Consider the following 21,146-nt stretch of genomic DNA (forward strand, 5'->3'; position numbering starts at 1 on the left):
CATATGCCATGATCAAGTGGGAATTATTCCAGAGATATAAGGTTGATTCAACAAATCAATCAATGTGATACACCGCATTAACAAAATGAAGGATAAAAATTACATGATCATCTCAATAGATGCAGAAAAAGCATGTGACTAAATATCCACTTATGATTTCAAAACTCTCAATAAAATGGATTTATAAGGAAAGCACCTCAACATAATAAAGGCCATAGATGACAAACTCAAAGCAAACATTATACTCAATGGTTAAAAACTAAAATTTTTCCTCTAAGACTAAAAATAGGACAAGGATTCACACTCTTCCCATTAAGCAGAAAAATAAATAAAAAGCATCAAAACAGAAACCAAGTAAACAATCCCATTTACTATCAAAACAAAAAGAAAAAATGCCTAGAAATAAACTTTAAAAAGGTGAAACCTGTACACTGAAAATTATAAGACTGCTGAAAAAAAGTGAAGACACAAAAATACTGGAAAAATATTTATGCTAATTGGAAGAATTAACATTGCTAAGATGTTCATATTACCTAAAGCAACCTACAGATTCAATGCACTCCCCATCAAAATCCCAACAGCAATTTTCACAGAAATAGAACAAAACTCCTAAAATTTCTATGGAACTACAAAAGACCCTGAATAGTCAAAGCAATCCTGAAAGTGGGGGTGGGGAAGAACAAAGCTGGAAGTAGTATACTCCCCAATTTCAAACTATATTACAAAGCTATAGTAATCAAACAGTGTGATATTGAAAGAAACACAGGACTCTGAAACCAATGGCATAGAATTAAGACCCCAGAAGTAAACCCACACATATATGAACACCTAATTTACAGCAAAGAAGCCAAAAACATACACTAGAAGAAGAATGGTGTTGGGCAACTGACAGCCATATGCAAAAGGATGAAACTAGACCACTTTCTTATACTATAAATGGAAAAGACACTTGACTGCTAGACCTGACACTGTAAAACTCCTAGAAGAAAGCATAGGCAGTAAGCTCCATAAGTCAGTCTTGGCAATGGTTTTTTTAAGTTTAACACCAAAAGCAAAAGCAACAAAAGCAAAAACAAACATCAAACAAAAAGCTTCTGCAGAGCAAAGGAAAACAGTAACAAAATGAAAAGACAATCTACCAGATGGAAGAAAACAGCTGCAAATCATGTATCTGATAAAACATTAATGTCTAAAATATATTTTAAAAACTCATACAACCCAATAGCAAAAAATATAATTAAAAAATTGGCAGAGGATAAGAATAAACATTTGTTCAAAGAAAACATACAGATGGTCAAAAGGTATGTGAAACGGTGCTCAACATTATTAATCATCAGGAAAATATAAGTCAAAACCATAATGAGATTATCACCTTATATCAGAATGACTAATATCAAAAAGGCAAGAAATAACAAGTGTTGCCAAGACTATAATGAAAATAGAGCCCTTGCCCACTGTTGTACAATAAATTGGTAAAGTCACTATGAAAAAAGTATGGAAGGTTCTCAAAAAAATTAGACTACTATATATGACCCAGCAATTCTACTTCTGGATATTAACCTGAAAAAAACAAAACTTAACTCAAAAAGATATATGCACCCCCCTGTTCAATGCAGCATTATTTACAATAGTCAAGACATGGAAACATCGTAAATGTCCATCAACAAATAGATAAAGAAAATATATATTTTTTCAGCCATAAAAAAGAAATTTTGACATTTTTGACAACAACATGGATAGAGCTTGAGGGCACTGTCCTAAGTAAAATAAGCCAGACACAGAAAGGCAAAAACCATAAGATCTAATGCACATGTGAGATCTTAAAAAGAAAAAGAAAAATCTGAGCTCATAAGTATAGAGAACAGACAGGTATTGCCCAGAGGCAAGGAATAGGTGGTATGCAAAATGAGTGAAGGCGGGTCAAACACTCAGTCATAAAATAAGTAATTCCTGGGGATGCCATGCATTGCCCAATGATTGTACTTTTAAAAATGTATTCTATTTCTGAAAATTGCTAAAAGAGATTATCTTAAAAGTTCTCATCACAAAAAAAACAAATGAATTTTCTATGTATAATGATAGATATTAAATAGACTTACTGAGGTGATCATTTCCCAAGATCTCCAAATAGAGTTATGTTGAACACCTGAAACTAACATAATGTTGTATTGTATATATCATTATATCTGTAAAAAAACACGAAGTACTTAGGGATAGAACTAACAAATATGTGAAAAAAATGTATATGCTGAAAAGTACAAAAACTTGCTTAAAGATCACATTAAAGACACAGCTTATAATGTAGTTAAAAGTGAAATTAATATTAAAAAACCTTTTAAACTATTAAACATTTTTAGTATATTTTTCAAGTTAGGGCAGTGATATGATTTCTCAATTTGCACATACAGTATTCCTATTTTGAAGACCTAAAAAATTGTTTCAGCAACAAGGCAAAATTCTTGTATATCCAGAATAGTCTTCCCTCTTTATTCTACATAACAGAAGCATAATTTAGATGATCACCTTTGCACCAGTTGACTGTCCCCCAAAGTAATTTATAACATATAATTCTATCTCTACAAACTATCTCATAAACTGAATATGAATAAAAGTATCAAAAGAAGCACAGATTTTAAAACCTTCCATGCAAAATATTTTAATACATTGCCTTTAAGCACAAACCATTTTTTTGAAAAGTGCTAAACACAGTTTGGATTATGGGCTCATAAGGGTCACATAACAGCTACAGATGAAACTTCTTGTGAAGAATTCACTGAAGTTCTTGAACAGAGCTCTGAACACAAGCTACAGCTGGCCACATATTTCAGCAAGTATTAAATTAAAATTCTACCAGGTTAGTGGAAGTGGGTAGAAAATTCTCCTGGAGCAAGACAGTATAAGCTTATTTTACCAATTTCAAGATTTCTCCCCATATTACACCAGCAGCTTGATAGAGACTGGAGGAAAGGGTGGAAAAGTTAAAAGGTTAAAGTTTTAAAGTGTAAATATACACACAGTTTAAATCTACCTGTAACCTACATCTTAGTGTCATCAGTTCCATGAAGTGCGTTGTTTTCTTCCTAATGACCTGTCAAATCAGCATCACTGATCATTTCAGAACATGAGGTGTCCAGAGAAGGAATTCAAGCCTGAGAGAATGTCAAAATGAAGAAGTGCAGGTAGCCCAAGGCCTGCAGGTGGGACAGCATTAGAAAAATGGCCTGCTCTGTCTGCCGCAACTCTTCTAGTTTAGAAGCATCAGCTACCACATTTGAAACCATCTTTAATGTTGCATTTCCTGTATGTGCTAATGTATGTAGAATTGCTAATGTCTGGTAAATTCTGTAAATTACCATTCTTCCATTTAAGAAACAATCTGATTAATAATACTAATTTTATTCACACTTAACTGACTTTCTCAAATCCTAAATACTCCTGTAAGTAAAGAGTAAGTAAAGAAGACTATTTCAAGATAAATTCTAAAATAATTTTTAGGAAATCAGCAATCTTAATTTAAAACATAAATTTGCTTTTATTATTTTTTATTTTTATTTTATTTTTATTACTTTGTGTTTATTTCTATATCCCATTAAAGGTTTTGCACTAACTTTCAGTGTAAAATTAAATCTGTTTATATAAAATAATGTTCAGCTCCAATAAAAATGTAAAAAGTTAAAATGCATGCAGTAAATATTTAAAACATTTTAAATAATTAATAAAAATCAACATGAATCCAGTGACATTAAAATTTCACACTATTCCCCACAAAACAGTTCAGTGCAAAATAGATGTTGCCTGATAGTTGACATTCAGTTTGTGTGTTTAATTCCAGTCTCAAGCAAATATTTTCTTTTAAAAATAATGCTTTGTTCCTTGTAAAGACATCCAATCCATTGTTACTGCAAATTTATCATTTATGATTGTTCATGAGTATTTACTACCTCAAATTTTAGGATAAGAATCATAATTCAAAATAATCTTCATTGTTAAAATGTCATTATTTTAATACTATTTTTAAGTAGTTTGTTATACAGGTTTGTATATTTTAAAAAAACAACTTCCACTTCCTAAGTTGATGAGATAATCAATTTAGCAGATATTAAAACCTTAAGATAAAGGTTAATGCTCATCATGAGAATGTCTATAAAATGGTTCAACTGTACCACACATGTTTGTAGACTATTTTACCAAGCTGCTCAATCAGGAGTAATGTCACTGGGCGGGGGGAAAAACAGACTCTAAATTCATGTCTGTATCACAGATATTGTTTTTTTCAACCTGTATAAAAACTGATCATCCAGAGCATAGGACAAGGAACACCATGTTTAACTTTAGCAAGGTTGCCAAAGTACTGACAACTAACAAATGCCCTGTAAATGACTGATTTTTGGCAATGGCCCACAAGTTTAAATTCTAGAGAATTGAGCCTGATATAATAAAATAACTCATGAAAATTAAATTCTATCATTTTTTCCACTTTTGAGACAAAATAAATAAATAAAGGTAATAAAGTACCTGTATCACTTGAAAAATGTCTATAAAGTTGCTACAGTCTATAAGGTACATACCATTTAGAAAACACAGTTGGTCAAACATTATTCTTTTCAGATATATACATATAAAGGTGAAAAGCAACATTTGTGGCATAGTTTTTATTAGCAAATGTCACCTGAGTAGGTATTATTGTATAACCAATAAAGTGTGCCCTTGATTCTAAACACCATTATAACTTGAGTGATCTGTCAATTACATGATGAGTTGTAATCCCCCGTCCACTACCAGAACATGCCCAGTAATATATGGTGATTCTAAAAGAAACACAACCGCATGTGCCACATCAACAGGTTCTCCAAATCTCCCAAGAGGGATATTCTTCTTTAAATGTTCTTCATTCAAGCCTTTCGTCATATCTGTATGAACAAACCCTAAAAGAGAAATGATTGTTTAGTAGAAAAGGGTAGACACTAAAACATTAGTTCAATTTCAAATAAAAATAGCTTTGCTCCAGAAAATTTGAAATTCCTAATGAATTTTGTTGATGAAATACAGAGTTTTGCTAGCAATCAAGTAAACAAGTGAACATTTTTATTCTACTTAACTCAATGAACATTTATTTAACACCAAAATACATGATTCCCAAATATTTGGCCCGCCTCATAGTACAACGTATGTGGGTACATACAAACACGAATAAAAATTATATTCCCTGGGTAAGGTATAATTTATGGAGGAAATAGTCACATGTACTTTTACTTATAAGGAAGTCTAGTGAATATCCTTCTAGAGGTATACATACAAAGTACAACAGATTTGATTAGTTTTCCCTTGATGGGCAGAGGGGTGAAAGGAAGGATAGAGGGATGGAAGGCATTACAAAGGGGCCACATGAAATGACTTGGCACTATGACAAAAATTAGTTCCATATGCTATAACTAGGACAGCTGATGAATGAGGGACACCAGTATTTCTAATAGTCATATAAGAAAAAAATCTTAAGAGTCATATCCAATACTGATATAAGTATACACAGAAAATTAAAACTTTAACATGACTAGTGTGTGCAATAAGCCTTGCAGAGAACATGTTCTAAAGTTTAATGTCTTTGTATACATTCATTTTCAAAGATGCCCTAGAGAGTGTATTAGAAAGAAAAATTCACCTCACCTGTTAAGAAAGCTGAATGAATTAAAATTATGAATGTAACATTTAAAAGCTGGTGTCTTCTTAAAGAATTCATGACACAACTATATTTTATTTTAAGATCATTCTGAATTCTAGCAGCATTGGCATAATAGATTTCCCTACTTGCTCTCAAACTCTAAGCAAAAAAAGAAAATCAATACTGTGTTTTAAACTTAAGGAAAAAAATCAATAAACTACGTTAAAATGGCTGATTGAGAGACACTGGCACTATGACTAACAAATTCTAGTCTCAACTCCCAATGGGCTCTGGTAACTTTTTCTCAAGGGCAGCATTTTGTGGTTAAAAACATCACTCAATTAGGACATACTATACTAGATTCTGTTCCCAGCTCTGCTACCACTATCGAAGAAAGCTATGACAAGAAAAAAGTCCTGTACTATCTAAAGTATACAACAGTTTCTATATCATGAAATGAGTGAAGCAGACTGAAAATGATAGATTACTGAGATATCTATTAACTCTACAAAACAATAATTCAAAAATTTTAAAATACACCTCATTAAGTACGCTTCATGGCTTCCTTAGCTTAAAGTTTAGGAAGGTGAGCTCCCCTTAAAAGGACCCTCAGTTCTTACACTGGTAGCTGTGTGGAGCTTAGAATATTCCAATTCAAGATGTTAATCTGGATTTCATCCCTGTTAAAAGAAACTGATTTGCCCTGCTTCTGGGTAGATTGTAGTTCTGATGTGTTTGTCCTTTTGGAAACAAAGGGTAAGGCCACATAACCTGTGACAGGCTATTTGAAGGTCTTTTCATCTTGGAAAAGAGGCAGTTCTAGAACAGGACATGAGGTATTAGAAGGCAAACCTTACATATGAAGGGATATTAGGCAGGCAGACAAGTTCAAGGACAATTTCAGTGAGATGGAAAGGCCTCCGAGACATAGATATAAACTGTGAGGACAGACTGTGGTCCTCCAAAAACAACCAAAAGCCAGATGTATGGAACAGATAAATAAAGGCTAGTATCTCAAAGCTTCTGACAAGATCTCCCTCAGCAGTACAGCCTGGATTCGGCTTGACCATGGTGTCCAGGTTAACTTGCAAACGAGGGAGAGAGGTGCCCTCCGACTCCAGCAGTGCTTCCAAGAAGTCCCAAACTAGGATCCCGATGTTCAGGCACCCACCTCACAAGAAGATCCTCCCTCCACTGCTCACGCTTGGAAGGTAAGGCTGTAATCTCACTAGGAGAATCTGCCACCTGTAGTTGGAATGACAAACCTTATGGGGCAGCAGCTAACCAGTCCTGACCTCTACACTAGAGCCAAAAATAAAGTAGTCGTCAGGGGCCCAGTAGAAAGCAAAGGGACGAATTCACCAGTACTGCCTTCTCCTCTTGATTATGATGTTTGATATGGAGCAAGAACACATCAAAAGACCCAATTATCTGCAACTTTTTTAACAGATATATTTCTTAGAGCTGCTTTAACATTTATAGGAAAATAGAGCAGGACGGAGAAAGAGTTCTCATATACCCCTCATCACTCTGCACCCCTCCCCCAATGTTCCAGGACTTCTTGCCTTAGTATGTAATTTGATGAACCAATATGGACACATTACTATCCAGTCAAGTCCATAGTTACCATTAGGATCCATCCTTTAGGTTGTACCATGCTATGTCTTGACAAATGCATAACATCATGTATCCACCATTACAGCATCATCTAAAAATCTATCCACAGTTTTATAAAACTCATATATCTTCCCCCAATTTATCAGAATTGAAATAAAAAATGTGAAACTAGTCTCTAATGATAAATTATTTCAACTCTAGCAAATTTCCATGTCATTTTATGTTAAAGTACATGAACCACATAATCCTCACCTATAAGTATAAAAGGGGGACCCCCAAAAAACAGAATTATCTTCTGGAGAGTGGGCTCCTTGTTGTACAGGCTTCCCCCTCTAGTTGAGTGTCCTAGGAACCCATCTGTATCAGTGTACCAGGTGGCATTGTTGTGAGAGGCTGCAATTGGCTTCAGTGAAAATTTTTTCAAGACTCTTTCAACATGTTAGCCCATTTCATGATAGGTGATATACGAGCATACTTGCCCACACCATACTGAGTGTTCAGCAGTTTTTTTCTAACCAAAAATGTATGACCCCCATGAGCAGCCATTTCTATTCACCCAAACTTGCCCTGAGTTAACTTATTTTGTATCTGCAGATGAAAAAAGTCTTCAGAGGGAAACGTTTGGCCAATGTGAAAGAGGTGAAACAAAAAATGGCAGAAGCATTAAAAGGCATCAAAATTGACGAGTTCAAAAACTGTTTTGAGCAGTGAAAAAAAGTCTTGAAAGGTGTATTGCATCAAATGGAGAGTACTTTGAAGGTGACTGAAGTTTACACATGTGAGAATAAATACACAATTTTTTTACAAATAAATTCCAGGGTTTATTTGGTCCCCGCCCCTTGTATATTCACAGGGTACAGCATATAAACTGTCTTTTCAATTCTATATAAAACCTGAGCAGAGATATTAGTAGCTCTTAAACATTCCACACACCATTTTTGCGTTTGCACTGCTTTTCAGTTTGGGCTCCCTCTCCTTAGCCCCACAGACTCTCTTCCATATCATTCTTTCACTTGTAATGTTCCAGAAATTGGCTCTACCTATTTTACTGCATACATATTTACAACATCTTTCAAGCTGAAATAAAAAATTACAAATTGCCAGTAGGTGCCACTATCTAACTAATGATGTTATAACTGATCACCTGTTGCAGTTAGAGCCAGCTGGCTCCAAAGCTATCACTGCTGAAACCAATAAATATATAAGTGAAATGACATGCACTCAACCAACCTAGAACAAGGACACCTATACTCTAACTCTAATACTATGACACACACATTATTACTTTTCATAAAATATGAACACTTTAGGAACAGATACTCCAGTTCATAAAAGCAAGTGTGTAGTTCTTGTCCAATGAAAACTTATATTTGATAAATTCTAAAAGAAATGGATTTCCCTTATCCATTTCTGGCTAGCTATCTAGTATAAATAAATAGCATCTTATGTCTATATTACTTGGCCACTGCTTTACTATTGAACATTTTTGTATAGAGCAGAGATTTATGTTTAAATAAGATGCCCATCACCAGCACCAATAACTGTGGGATATGCACTACTTGATACATCTACCAGCTTGAATGTCCATTCTCTGGTATAGGTCTCTAGGACGCAAAAAGAATTAAGATAATCACAGATACCCTTTTAAGGCAGAAGAAACAAGGCTGTTGACAAAAACCAGACCAAGGTTCTCTCTACAAAATATCTGTATGTCTGAATATATTTGTTAAAATGTATAAGGAACCAGTATGAAAAAAATCAACTCCAAGACAAACGACACATAAGAGCACCTAGAATAATACCTGCCTTGAGTCGCTGCCAAAAACATGCAAGCATTTCTCAACAAGATTTTCTCCAAGCAGTAATCATTAAAGCTCTTCTAATAAAAAAATAAAAAATAAAAAAATAAAAAAAAAAAAAGAAAAGTGGGTAAGGGTCAAAACATTTCAGATACCTGATAAAAATAAATGAAATGCTATATTATTTGTCAAAATTTTAAATGCATATACCATTTGGCCTTGGCAATTTCAGTCTCAGGATTATACTCATATACTCACACATATGCAAAATAAATTATATATAAGTATCGTCACTGCATTGTTAGTTGTAAAGAGCAGACACAACCTAAATGCCTATCAAGAGGCAACAGGTTAAGTAAATTACAGTACACAAGTAAAAAAGAAATTGTCTTTTAACTAGTCTTTAAAAGTGACACAGCCGTCACAAAAAACTACATGTTACATGATGTCATCTATATGAGCTGTCCAGAATAGGGAAATCTGCAGAGACAGAAAGTAGATTAGTGGTTGCCAGAAGCTGGGGACATTAAAGTGAGATGGGGATAAATGCTAATGGCTACCAGCTATCTTCCGGGATGAAGAAAATCTTCCAAAATACATATCGTGATAATAAAATAATTATGTGAGTATACTAATACCACTGAATTGTGTATTTTAAATGGGAAGATTCATGTTACGTGAATTATACTTCCATGTATCTGTCATTCAATACAATGATGCAGCTCTATATGGAATAATATGGAATCAACTATAAGATATATTGGTCTGTGAACAAAGGAAAATACAGAACCTCGTGAATAGTATCGCACAATTTGTGGTTTCTTAAATCACATACACACTTTATTGGCTTGTATGTGAAATACAGGAGAAGCTAACGGTGTGTTGCTTGAGGAAAGAACATGGATGAGAAGGAGAGAGAAAACACACTTTTCCCTCTATGCCGTTTTGTACTTTTGAACTTTATACCATGCTTGTATAATCTATTGAAAACACATATTTTTAAAGCAATGTACCCAGTAAAGTTTCAAGTTATCAAATACTGTTTCTCATATTTAATATTTTCCAAGAAAAATAACTAATTCCTATTTAAAGTAAAGTCAAAGCTTAACAACTAACTGAACTTTTAAAAAAATCAATGACATATTGTCCTGGTTCAGCAGCTCACTTGGCTGGAGCATTGTACCCTGCACCAAAAGGTTGCAGATTCGATCCCCGGTAAGGGCATATACCTAGGATGCAGGTTTGACCCCAAGTCAACGCGCCTACAAGGGGCAACCGATTGATATTTCTCTCACATAGATGTTTCTCTTCCTCTTCCTCGCTCTCTAAAAAAATAAAAATAAAAACAATCCTTGGCTAAGGCTAAAAGAAAAAAATTAGTAACATTAGGTAGTGAATGACAGCCTGCTTTATGATTTTCCTTGTTCCTTGCTTTTCCTGTTATGATTTGCTTTTTAATTATGTTTCTTAGTTGGGAACTCCATTTGAAGGTGACCAAGAAACATATTTGTTAATTCCAATCTTGGTCAGGTCTATTAAAAGGTGTGGTAAAGAATCTGATTATATTACGTTAGGGAAAAAAGTTAATAAATAATACATAGAATTAATTTAATTCTACTATTTCAACTTGCACTTTGCTTCTGACCAATGAAGCACATTCATACTAAATATATTTAGCCAATGAAATGTAATATAGGTCACCTTATTAAATGGCCATATTTTTAGCAACAGCTTTATTTTTGTAGTATAAATTGCACTGGAAAGATCTTTAGGGAAGGTTACACATACAAACACATTTCCCTAACACTCATAGAACTTCCCTTTGAATACAAACTGGATTCCCACTATTTAGCCTGTTGCCTTGACAACTAATTCATTCCAACAAAATTAAGTAATCATTCTTCAGTGTTTCCACAGCATCATATATGTATCTTTATATTCATCACATGTCACTGTAATTATTTATTTATATGTCTGTCTTTCCCAATGTACTTAGCTGCTTGTGGGAGAAGTATGTTATTCATTTCTGTAATTTTGGACCCTAACACATACCTTGCATAGAGGAGACACACCAGGAAGTCTGCTGAATGATTTATTATGAGTTAAAAACACTTATATTACCGTTAAACCATCAGCTTTTAAATCACCATGAACTAAATTAACTTCATTATCCACACCATTGCAATCCTTAAAAGAGAAATACATGAAGTCCCAAACCACAAATAATCTATCCTCCTCATAGATTAGCTAGGCAAACACTAAAATCAATCAGGTTGTATACAGCATACACAAACTGGAAGCAGTGTCAAGCGCAGCTCGTGGATTTTTTTTTTTTTTTTTTAAATGGATGTATTGTATGTAAACCATAATTTATCAAATGTTTGTGGTTTTGGAATGCTTTAAATTTAGCTAACTTCTGTGACTAAACAATGAATTGGGATGAAAGGCACATTACGCAGCAAAAGGGCCAGCAGAACATTTTGACAGGTCCCTGATCCGTGCTGGCTCAACATCAGCACCAAATAAAACACCAACTCTAGCATCCAAGAAGGAGCCATTAGTAACCTGAAATAAAAGGTGGCAAAAGTCTAATTCCACTTACTCTTTCTTGAAAACAACCAATAAACTAAACAACCAGTCTTTTCTTAATATAGGTAATCAATTCTTTAATACCTATAGTATGCTAAATCAAAAATTCCACTGGCAGAAGTATGTGAAAACACTCATTTTATTCAAAGTTGAGAAAATACCTAGCCAAACTTTCTGTCATACCATCTAATGAGTAATCATGGTAGATCTAAGTTTTAGTACCTTTTTATTACCCTCTTAACTACCCCAGCCAATTTTAACAACAAGTCACTTGGCAAAAGGCAAATAACATAAAGGTAAAAGTTACAAATTAGATCATTCCAGATACTTTAGACAGACCATATGGGAAAACAAACAAAGAAGACCTAAAAGCTTATAATAATATAGGAAACTGGAGGGGCCATTATTTTTCAGCTTACCTTAGCTGGGAAAAGATAAAACCTTTAGTAACGGTCCTTACACAAACCTTCCGTGAGTCCCTGTCTCCTGGGCCCTAGTCTTCTAAACTGAAAATGACTAGAATAGATGATCTCTAGATCCTTCCCACTTCACATAATTCATAAATAAATTTTAAAGTAATAATTAAAAAATACATAAGGTACGTCCTGGCTGGTGTGGCTCAGTGGATTGAGCACCAGCCAGGGAACCAAAAGGTCGCAGGTTTGATTCCCAGTCAGGGCACATGCCTGGGTTGCAGGCCAGGTCCAAGGCTGGGGGCGTGGAAGAGGTGACCAATCGATGTATCTCTTGCACACTGATGTTTCTCTCTCTCTTTCTCCCTCCCTCCCCCTCTCTCTGAAAATAAATAAAATACACACATATATGTGGTACAAGAGATTATTTTCTAGTCACCAGTTCATTACTTGTTATTTTACAATCATTGTATTTTGTTTTATTTTTATTTATTAAATTTTAAGCAATAGTTACAAGACATTCAAGCGAAAACCAATAGCACACTGCTGGAGAGAGAGAGAGCAGGCTGGCTACAGGGCAACAGTTGCCCCAAGATCTTTGGTAAACTTCCTTATATTATCTTAGGTTTTGGTTCACAAACATTTTAGAGCTATTCTACCCAAATGCCAATCTACAAGTACCAAAATAATGGCTCCATCCTCTATAAGTTAAAAATATATATATATTGAGTAGTTTCTTTAGCTTGTAGCAATCTAAACTATAATCTCATCATTATGTTTTAATTACCAGTTACTAACAGACAAGATGATTGGATTTATGTCCCATTTAATCCATCAACATTTTCAAGTAATGTGGAATACCCAAACTCTGCACAACAGAAGAAACAGGTGCAAAAAATGTTCCTCCTGACTTCTGAAAGGGGTTCTGATATCTCTGTACTTAGCTCAAATCACACTTGCTTTGTCTTACAAGTGAACTGCCTCTCTGCTGGCTTGGCTTCCCATACATGTTGAACAAGAACACAAGTGTTCTTGATAGGTTCCCTGCAGCAGGGCAGCTCTATTGTAACTTTTCCACTGACTTCTACTGTTTTGAAAAGTCATTGAACAGCCACCTCTCTGACCATCTACGCTGTTGGCCACTCCCAACTGGTCTGATTTTAGAAGCCTCAGCTCCTCTCAGCAGGGCCTCTGCACATGGAACAGGCCCTGCTGGCAACAGCACAAGCGCTCCATTTCTGTTACGACACACGACCACTTTCCTCCTCCTGGAGCATTATTCAGTCAGCTTCCACTCATCACGCAATAGGCAAATCATGCTAAAAACACTATTAAAATCTTATTACTTCATGGAGTGACTTTTAAAAAGATGTTTCTTCCTCCTGACTCTGTGAAAATATCACTTTTCCACCAAATTTCTCTTTGTGTTGAATTTCTAACACAAATCCTGGATAGTTCTCTGGGATACAATGAAATCCAGCAAAAGCTATCTTGTCTATTTTGAAAAGAAACATCATACGACCTCTGGTAATTCTTTGTTTATACAAATAAAGACTTTCTGGAGTAATGAATATGCCAGTTATTCTATATGGCTGCTTTGTAAAATGTGCAAATGATATCGCCTATGTAGCCCTGTTTATTTCCTCTGGATTATACTGTTATTAAAAGCATATTTTAATATGAAGTTGTTCAGATATTTTAAATAAAAAGATGTACTGTTTCCATAATATAGACATATGGAATATATTTAGGGAATAAAAGAATTACTTAGAAAGTTCTGCTTTGACAAACTGACAAAGTCTAAATTAATTAGCAATTGTTGTGAGCAGTAAATCAATGGCACATCCCAAGAAGAGAAAAAGAAGACTTAAAATGGAAAGGTTCTCCAAAGATATACCATTTGGACTTGTTCAACTCCTGGATATATGGTAAAATACTCCCCACTGGCCTCCACACACACCTGAAATTCTTACATGCTTAATTTATAGCTGATTTTGAAATGAGAAGTTTCTCTTGTGATTTCAGTTTGGGAGTAATCATTCAGTAAAAAATGCAATGTGGTTTATGCAAACAAAACAGCCTCCCATTACTCTTGGCCTCCTCCTTGGGGATGGTGCACAGCCTGGCAACGTGGACAGGTAAGTCCTATCAGGACATGATCAGGCTCTAATGATGCTGATGGACTTACAGGCACAAGATCAGTCCCTGCAATCATTGGATAAAGACACAAATACACATAAATTATGTTTAAAGAGAAAAAAGAACTTTACACTGACCTGGTGCAACTACATTCACTCTAATCTTCTTTCTTGCTACTTCTTTAGCGAGAGCACGTGAAAATGCAACCAGTCCTCCTTTACTGGCACTGTACGCACACTGGCCAGCATTGCCTTTTAAACCAGTAATACTTCCTAGGGAAAAAAAATTGAAAGCAAATTCAAACCAATTTAATGAGGTTATTTGAATATGCAAATAATGTATACTAAACAGACAAAAGAGGTACAAATCATTTTACCTCGCCCTTTGCTACAATTAGGAATTCTAACCATTGCCTTTTGAGTGGTAAAAGTCTGAATCTGCTCCAGATACACAAAAACAGGATTTGAGAGACACTCAGTTGAAACCTCAAATGCAAAACTGGGTTTGAGAACGGATCCACTGAGTGAAAGAAACCTACGCTCACCTTTGAATCTGTCAGACATGACAGAAATTCTACAGTATCTATGAAGGCTTCCAGTAGGAAGAGGTTAAAACCAGAAAATGTCAGATAACGGCTCATTAATTTTACAAGACATAAGGCAGCATTCATTTCCACCTTAAAAAAAGTTCATCTGAAGACAAATTTCACAAGATTTCAGTTACTCTCAATCTAACTAAGAAAAGCTTCAATTACCAACTTTTTGTAAAACTGCAATTTATTTACCTTTAGAGATATATTATAATTTGTGTTGCCTACTACAGATACTTGAGTGGCCTCATTTATATGAATATAAAAGAGTAATTTATAATTCCAATATCAACTGTATGCAAATAAATGCATGCAAAACATAAGAGGGGAAGTAATTTTCTGCACCAGTGACCTTTATTTATGATATAAAAATTAATCAAGAACCTCTCAAAATTCTTGAAAAAGTAATTTCATTTTAAAAAACTTTCCAAATACTTTTTATATTATCAACAGTCCAATATTAAAATACTTATCTACGTTACATGTTAATGACAAAGGACGAAAAGGCTGAAGCACAAAAGACAAAAAGTGATATCACACAGAGGAAATGCAGATGGACAGAGAAAGGGGCATCTGGAAGAAAGAGGAACAAAGAGACACAAGAAAGAAAGAAAAGTATGGCATGGAAGGAAGGCCGAACTGGAAGCTTTAGAAGCTTGTTTCATGCCACATACTATTATTCTGCTGGTCAAAAGTGGTAACTTCTGAAATACCATATAGTTTTTACCAGTGTAGAGTAGTCCTTTCTGTAATAAGATTCTCTTAATTAATTTTAAATTATCTATTTTTATTTACTTTTAGCACAATTCTTAACTTTTGCATGTATACAAAGGAATGATGAGTTTTTTAAATATATCTGACAATGAGGTATTTTAGAGTTAAAACAAACACACCGCTCAGTTACTGGGTGATAAATACAGCCCACACACCAGCGCCATACAAGGACCTGAAACCCTTCTCTGGTTGTTAGAAAGCTAAGGTTGACTCATCACTAATCTTTTATAAGAAAACTGATCTCTAATTTTTTTAATGTAAATGGCAAAAAAGTTCTAATGGCTATTAGCACAGAATTCTTTTCTTATTTTCAAAACAGAAATACCCTACATCTGGCTTGGAAGGCCATGTCCTATGTTAAAAGAAATAGGGCCATTTACTTCAATGAAGAAGTATCCCCATTTTGTAGCTATTTAAGGTACCACCACTTAAAATTAAAAGGCAGATCGTATGCCGCTACTTTCAAATTACCAAACTGAAATAAAATTTCAAGTCAGCATGCATATTAAGGTCTATGGGCACACACTACACAGTTTATCTGCTCCATGAGTCCCTGCTAAAAAACCGGGAAAGTTACTCTCTTAAGAAAGCTTCCTCTTAAACCTTTGCACAAGATTAATCAGTGACCTGGGCATCTGCTCGCTACATCATTTTTAGCCCCCAAAGCTAAAAGTTTTCCAATTCCTTCCCTATACTTTAAAAACTAGGTTTCATATAAAAATCAGGATGTCTAATTTCTCTTAAAAAATCAAAATAGCTGGCAAAACCGGGACCCCGTGAGCGCAGAGCAACATTCAACTGGATCTGAGCGGTGGTTGTGCCTGCCATTCCAAGTGGCCTCTGGACACCAAGGCTGGCCGACTTCTGTCACTTATCACATGGCGTGTGCTGTCAGTTTTCTAATACCTGGCGGTGTCAACGCATTTAACACCTACTACATTACTAAAGGATGTGAATTTGGGATGCCTGCTTTACCCACTGATCAGTTAATCCTTTCCCACTGATAATAAAATGACACATTTCACCCAAGTTTCACATGCAAACAAATTCCAATTGAGTCAATTAAATATTTTATGGTACAAAAGGTAATTGTAAATTCACAAAGGTGAAGACTCACCCACGTTAACAATAGACCCTCTCTGTTGTTGAATCATAGTTTTCATGGCAGCCTTACAGGTCAGCATGGAGCCCAGAAGGTTCGTATGCAGCTGAGAGATCATATCTTCGGTTTTAGTTCTTACTAAAAGGCTATCCCTTAAAAAATAAATAAATAAATAATGATGTAAAACAAAATACATCAAAATACGTAACATTTTTACTGAAAACAGTAGTATAAGAAGTGCTTCATCTATGACCTAGAATACCAGGGAAGTCCCATTTTAAACTTAGTTTGAAAGGTACTAAAATAACAACTGATAGGCCGGAAATGATCGATTTGGAAGCCACCTTCTTACCCCACTTATCAGATAAGAGGCCAATATAACTGTAAAACATGGTACCATGTGGCCAAAATGGCTTGAATTAATTGAGCAACTGCTCTCTAAGCCCTGTATAGAAAAAAAATTAAGATATTGTTCTAAATATTCTGTCCCAAATTCACCATAGGAAAGAAATATCCACTCTGATTTAATTAACACTAATATAATGACAAGTCAGAATAGTGGTTGCCTACAAGGAACTATTAATTAGGGAAAAACTGAGAGAAGCTTCTGACGTGCTGGAAAAGTTCTATAGCTCAACATGGATGATGCTTACAATGTTAAAACCTATCAAACTATACTCTTATTGTATAAAAGAATGTGTGAACTGACAAACCAAATTTTAAAACAGTTTTTATTGCAATTAGAAATCGAGTTAATTAACATTAACTATTAATGTTAATGTAGTATTATTAATCCATACTAATCAAAGACGTAGAGGAAAAAATGACAATTAGAAATGTACTTAAATTTGGGACCAACCTGTTAATTCCAGCTGCATTCACCAAGAAATTAACGGGACCTAAATTTTTCCCTATCTCTTCAAATGTATTTTGAACATCATGTTCTTTGGCAACATCACAGCTAAATGCCAAATGACCACCTACAAAACAAAAGTTAGAATTATTTGTAAGTTGTAACTAAAATTTAAAAATTATTCACTACACATGTGTTAAGCATCTACTACTATAAGCTAGGCCTGTGCTAATCTAGAACCTAGAGATAAAAGATGATGTCATGGGTTCCTGCTCTCACCAAGCTTAGTCTAATAAAACTGGGATAGGAGCCAGTGGGGAACAAGGAGAAACAAAGTAATACTTCAGAATGTAAATCTTAAAACTTGTTTTTAATCAACAAAAAGCAGGGGGTTGGGGGTTGGCATTTTGGGGGTTCATAATGCTTTGTAAAATTAATCTAATAATACTTACAGCTTTGAAAATGACCCCATCTACTCAAGTCAACTGTTTTCTGGCTTTTATATTACTTTTTTGAAATTTATGTCTAATTCTGTTAGGTCTTTGTCGAACTGGTATCCTGGCCCTGCCCTGAGTATAAACTCTAGGGTTTTTGTTGTTGTTGATGATGTTGTTATTATTATTGTTTTAGCCGTGGCCCATATACTATTAATATTATGACTATTATTCAAGCCTAACATTAGGAGATAGAAGACAAAGCATGTAGCTCTAAAAAATGCTAAAACTATATATCATTAAAAAGGCTTTTTACTTAAAAGCAACTGTTACCTACCTTTTTAAATATTCACTTTTTTCAAATATGTAGTTTAAATACTAAAAAAAATTATACTTCAAAGAAAGCATTTTCTATTTAATAATATACTATTTTAACACTCTTAAAGGGTAGAATTTTTTTTTTTTAGTTGCTTATTTTCTGGTTGACCTTGCCTAACAGTTAACACTAAAAGTAGCCCTCAAGCCTTTGGAAACAATCATTGGGAAGTCACACTTTCAGGGTACAAAATGGCCAAAAGCCTCCTGTGTCCCACTTTTGTCTTTCATCTGAAGAGTTGTTGGGTCTACAACAGCCCAGCAGTTTTAATCTAGCCCAGCAAACACCGATGGCTTGGGGTGACTCCATAAGGACTACCACTTTTACACCCCTTTGTCAAAGTAATGGCAATGAAAATGACCAGCAAGAACCATTCACTAAATTCTCCCTGGTCTATAACTTGTGCTTTGTTCTGTTTTATGTTTTTGTTTTTCTTTTAGAAAGTCTAATATTCTCCAAACCCATGTAACCAATCAGGGTGAGCCAAAAAGTAATGTTGTTTTAAAGGTTACAGCCACCAGATGCATCCCCAGGCCTCTATTTTTCCCCAAGGCCTCCCTGATAGTAAATGAGGGGAATCTGTCCATCCTAGCAATTAAAGAGCAGAATCTTAAAATCTTACAAACATCCTATGTCTCCCTACCATCAACAGACTTAAATTAGCAAAACAACGCAAAAGTTACTGATCCATTATTAAAAAGGAAAAAAAAAAAAAAGAGGTTTAACTGCAATAAAAAGGAACTTGGCAGAACAAATCTCAATTGCCCATTTATAAATGTCACCAAAAGAATTTAATAACCAATTAAGTGCTTATGGAGGTATTAAAGCAAACCAGGTACATCTCAGAACTGACTGGTTCTCAAGTGTCTAGGAACGTTTGTGCATCCACACACAGCCAACAGCAAGACTCAAGACCGAAGGGAGGCTGTCATTCCCGACACGCCTACCTTTCTTCCCCAGCCCGGCTCCCAGGAGCCCGCGATCTTGCCCACCACTGAGCCCTTTGCCCTACATAAAGTTAACTGGTGTGTGGCTCTCTCCTTCCAGACGCCAAAATAAAGCAGCCCCTCAAGGCTAGCACTTGGGGAGTGGGTGCTTATTAACAGGGCCTCACAAGATTCTAAGTCTCAGAGAAAACCCCGAGCGCTCAGTCCCCAGCAGCAGGCAGCCTGCAGAGGGGCCCTGCAGGAAACAGGACGTGGGGAGGGGAACGGGGTGGTCTCTGCACAAGCTGCAGTCTGCACTCGGGAGGAGTGCGGGCAGGTGAGTTCGCTGAACCTCAGAGCCTTAACGGCTTAAGGCGCTTGGAGGACACGCACACAACCGGACAACTCCAACTCCATACCTACCGCCGAGATCACCGGCGGCGGCTTTGGCCACTTCCAGATTTCTGGCGACGATGGCCAGTCGATAGCCTTTCTGGGCCATTAACTGGGCCACTGCCCTGCCAATGCCCCGGGAACCTCCAAAAACAGCGCAAATTTTGTCCATCTTAGACCGGGGAGTCGCAAACTTGGAGAAAAGAAGGCTAGTTGTGGTGACCCCTTTCCAGATTCGGACTTTTATATCACCGCGACTAAAGAAAAAAAAGAAAGGAAGAAAAAGACAAAAACCCGATGCGAAATTAAAGCACCGCCCCACCCCTCCTCCTGTCCCGGACTCTGACCATCCAGGAGGCCAGGAACAGGAGCGAAGAGTAGTATCAGCGCGTAGACGTCAGCGCGCACAGGCCCCAGGCTCTGTGCACTAAGGGGACGCCGGCGTGAATGAGCCAGGACGGCCAAGGGAGGGGCTCGCAGGAAAGGGCTGCACTGCATGCTGGGACTTGTAGTCTTGATCCAGCAGAGGCCGAGGCATTGGCAAGCGAAATGTACTCCATCGCCCAGGGCACGTGGGTGTTCAAAATTAGAGCTCCGATGACCAACCTCTCCAGTTTGCCTGGAAGTAATGCGGTTATTAAGTCGCTAGACTTTCTATTTTAAAATTAAGAGAGCCCTCATCAAACCGAGACAAGTTGACCACCATAGTTAGAACCCATATATACTCAGTGGGGTGGGGGCTGTCGATGCTGCTACTCCCAGCGTTGTTCAAGGGTCAACTGTACACTAGGCAGAGTTACAGTGTCTGCCTTTGACCCAGTGTTTGTCTTTGCCTGGGGACTAATGTCCTACCCGATGAAGTGGTCCCGAATCATCAGACTCACCAAAACCTATCCTACCTATCCCTTCCCCAAGTTGCCTCAGAAATGGGCCTCACCCCACATGGATGTTAGTGTTTCATTTCAAAGGGTGTGGCAAAGGCAGGTTCTCGGTCAAGAACACCATATACTAGGAGCTCAAGAAATGTTAATTGAATAATTGAATACCCCTGCAGGATCAATAAAACAAGCATCAAACAAAAAGTTTCCTGCAATTAATGCTGAGTGCTCTGGAGTTAATAAGCTAAAAACTGAACGTTTGTTACAATTATACTGTAAAAATGAAGTGGTTTTTTAATATATATATTTATATGTATATATAATATTACATTACAGATTATTCAAGAAGGTGTAAACCATAGTCCCCACTCCTAAACTCACACACACACACACACACACACACACACACACACACAACCTGGGATGACAGGACTAAAAACACATGAAACACTGGCGAGTAGTCCATATCATAAATTGCAAAATTATACTAACACAAAAAGTCAGAGAAAAGGGAGAAGAAAGAGGAATGCATGGAAAAGCTGGATTTGAGGATTGGATGCAGAATATAGAGGGGAAGACCAAAAAAAACTAAGCAAATTGAGCAT

At 36.0% G+C, this 21,146-nt stretch overlaps 1 protein-coding gene across 2 annotated transcripts; it reads right to left on the reverse strand.

Annotated features, from left to right (window-relative positions):
- Window positions 1-4,651: 4,651 nt before the first annotated feature.
- On the reverse strand, window positions 4,652-20,095 carry CBR4 (carbonyl reductase 4). Of its 2 annotated transcripts, none has more exons than XM_090288388.1 (5): window positions 19,694-20,090; window positions 17,541-17,661; window positions 16,697-16,833; window positions 14,354-14,488; window positions 4,652-4,925 (listed from the first exon to the last, which is right to left on the reverse strand). In XM_090288388.1, exons 1-5 carry the CDS (start codon window positions 19,833-19,835, stop codon window positions 4,747-4,749), a joined length of 714 nt encoding a protein of 237 aa, XP_090144514.1. In that variant the 5' UTR covers window positions 19,836-20,090; the 3' UTR covers window positions 4,652-4,746. The 2 variants fall into 2 exon arrangements, with proteins under 2 accessions (XP_090144514.1, XP_090144515.1); XM_090288389.1 differs by lacking the exon at window positions 4,652-4,925 and adding an exon at window positions 13,431-13,536 and having other exon boundaries at window positions 19,694-20,095.
- Between the last annotated feature and the right edge of the window lie 1,051 nt (window positions 20,096-21,146).

The sequence above is a fragment of the Furipterus horrens genome, unplaced genomic scaffold, assembly GCF_987537825.1.
Source record: "Furipterus horrens unplaced genomic scaffold, mFurHor1.1.pri manual_scaffold_10, whole genome shotgun sequence".
NCBI lineage: Eukaryota > Metazoa > Chordata > Mammalia > Chiroptera > Furipteridae > Furipterus > Furipterus horrens.

Coding starts and splice junctions, on each gene's coding strand:
- CBR4 (XM_090288388.1), bottom strand. CDS start 19,835: ATGGACAAAATTTGCGCTGTTTTTGGAGGTTCCCGGGGCATTGGCAGG. Junction 16,834..17,540: donor AATGCAGCTGGAATTAACAG/GTTGGTCCCAAA, acceptor TTATTTTTTAAG/GGATAGCCTTTTAGTAAGAA. Junction 4,926..14,353: donor AGTGAATGTAGTTGCACCAG/GTCAGTGTAAAG, acceptor TTTCTCTTTTAG/GGTTTGTTCATACAGATATG.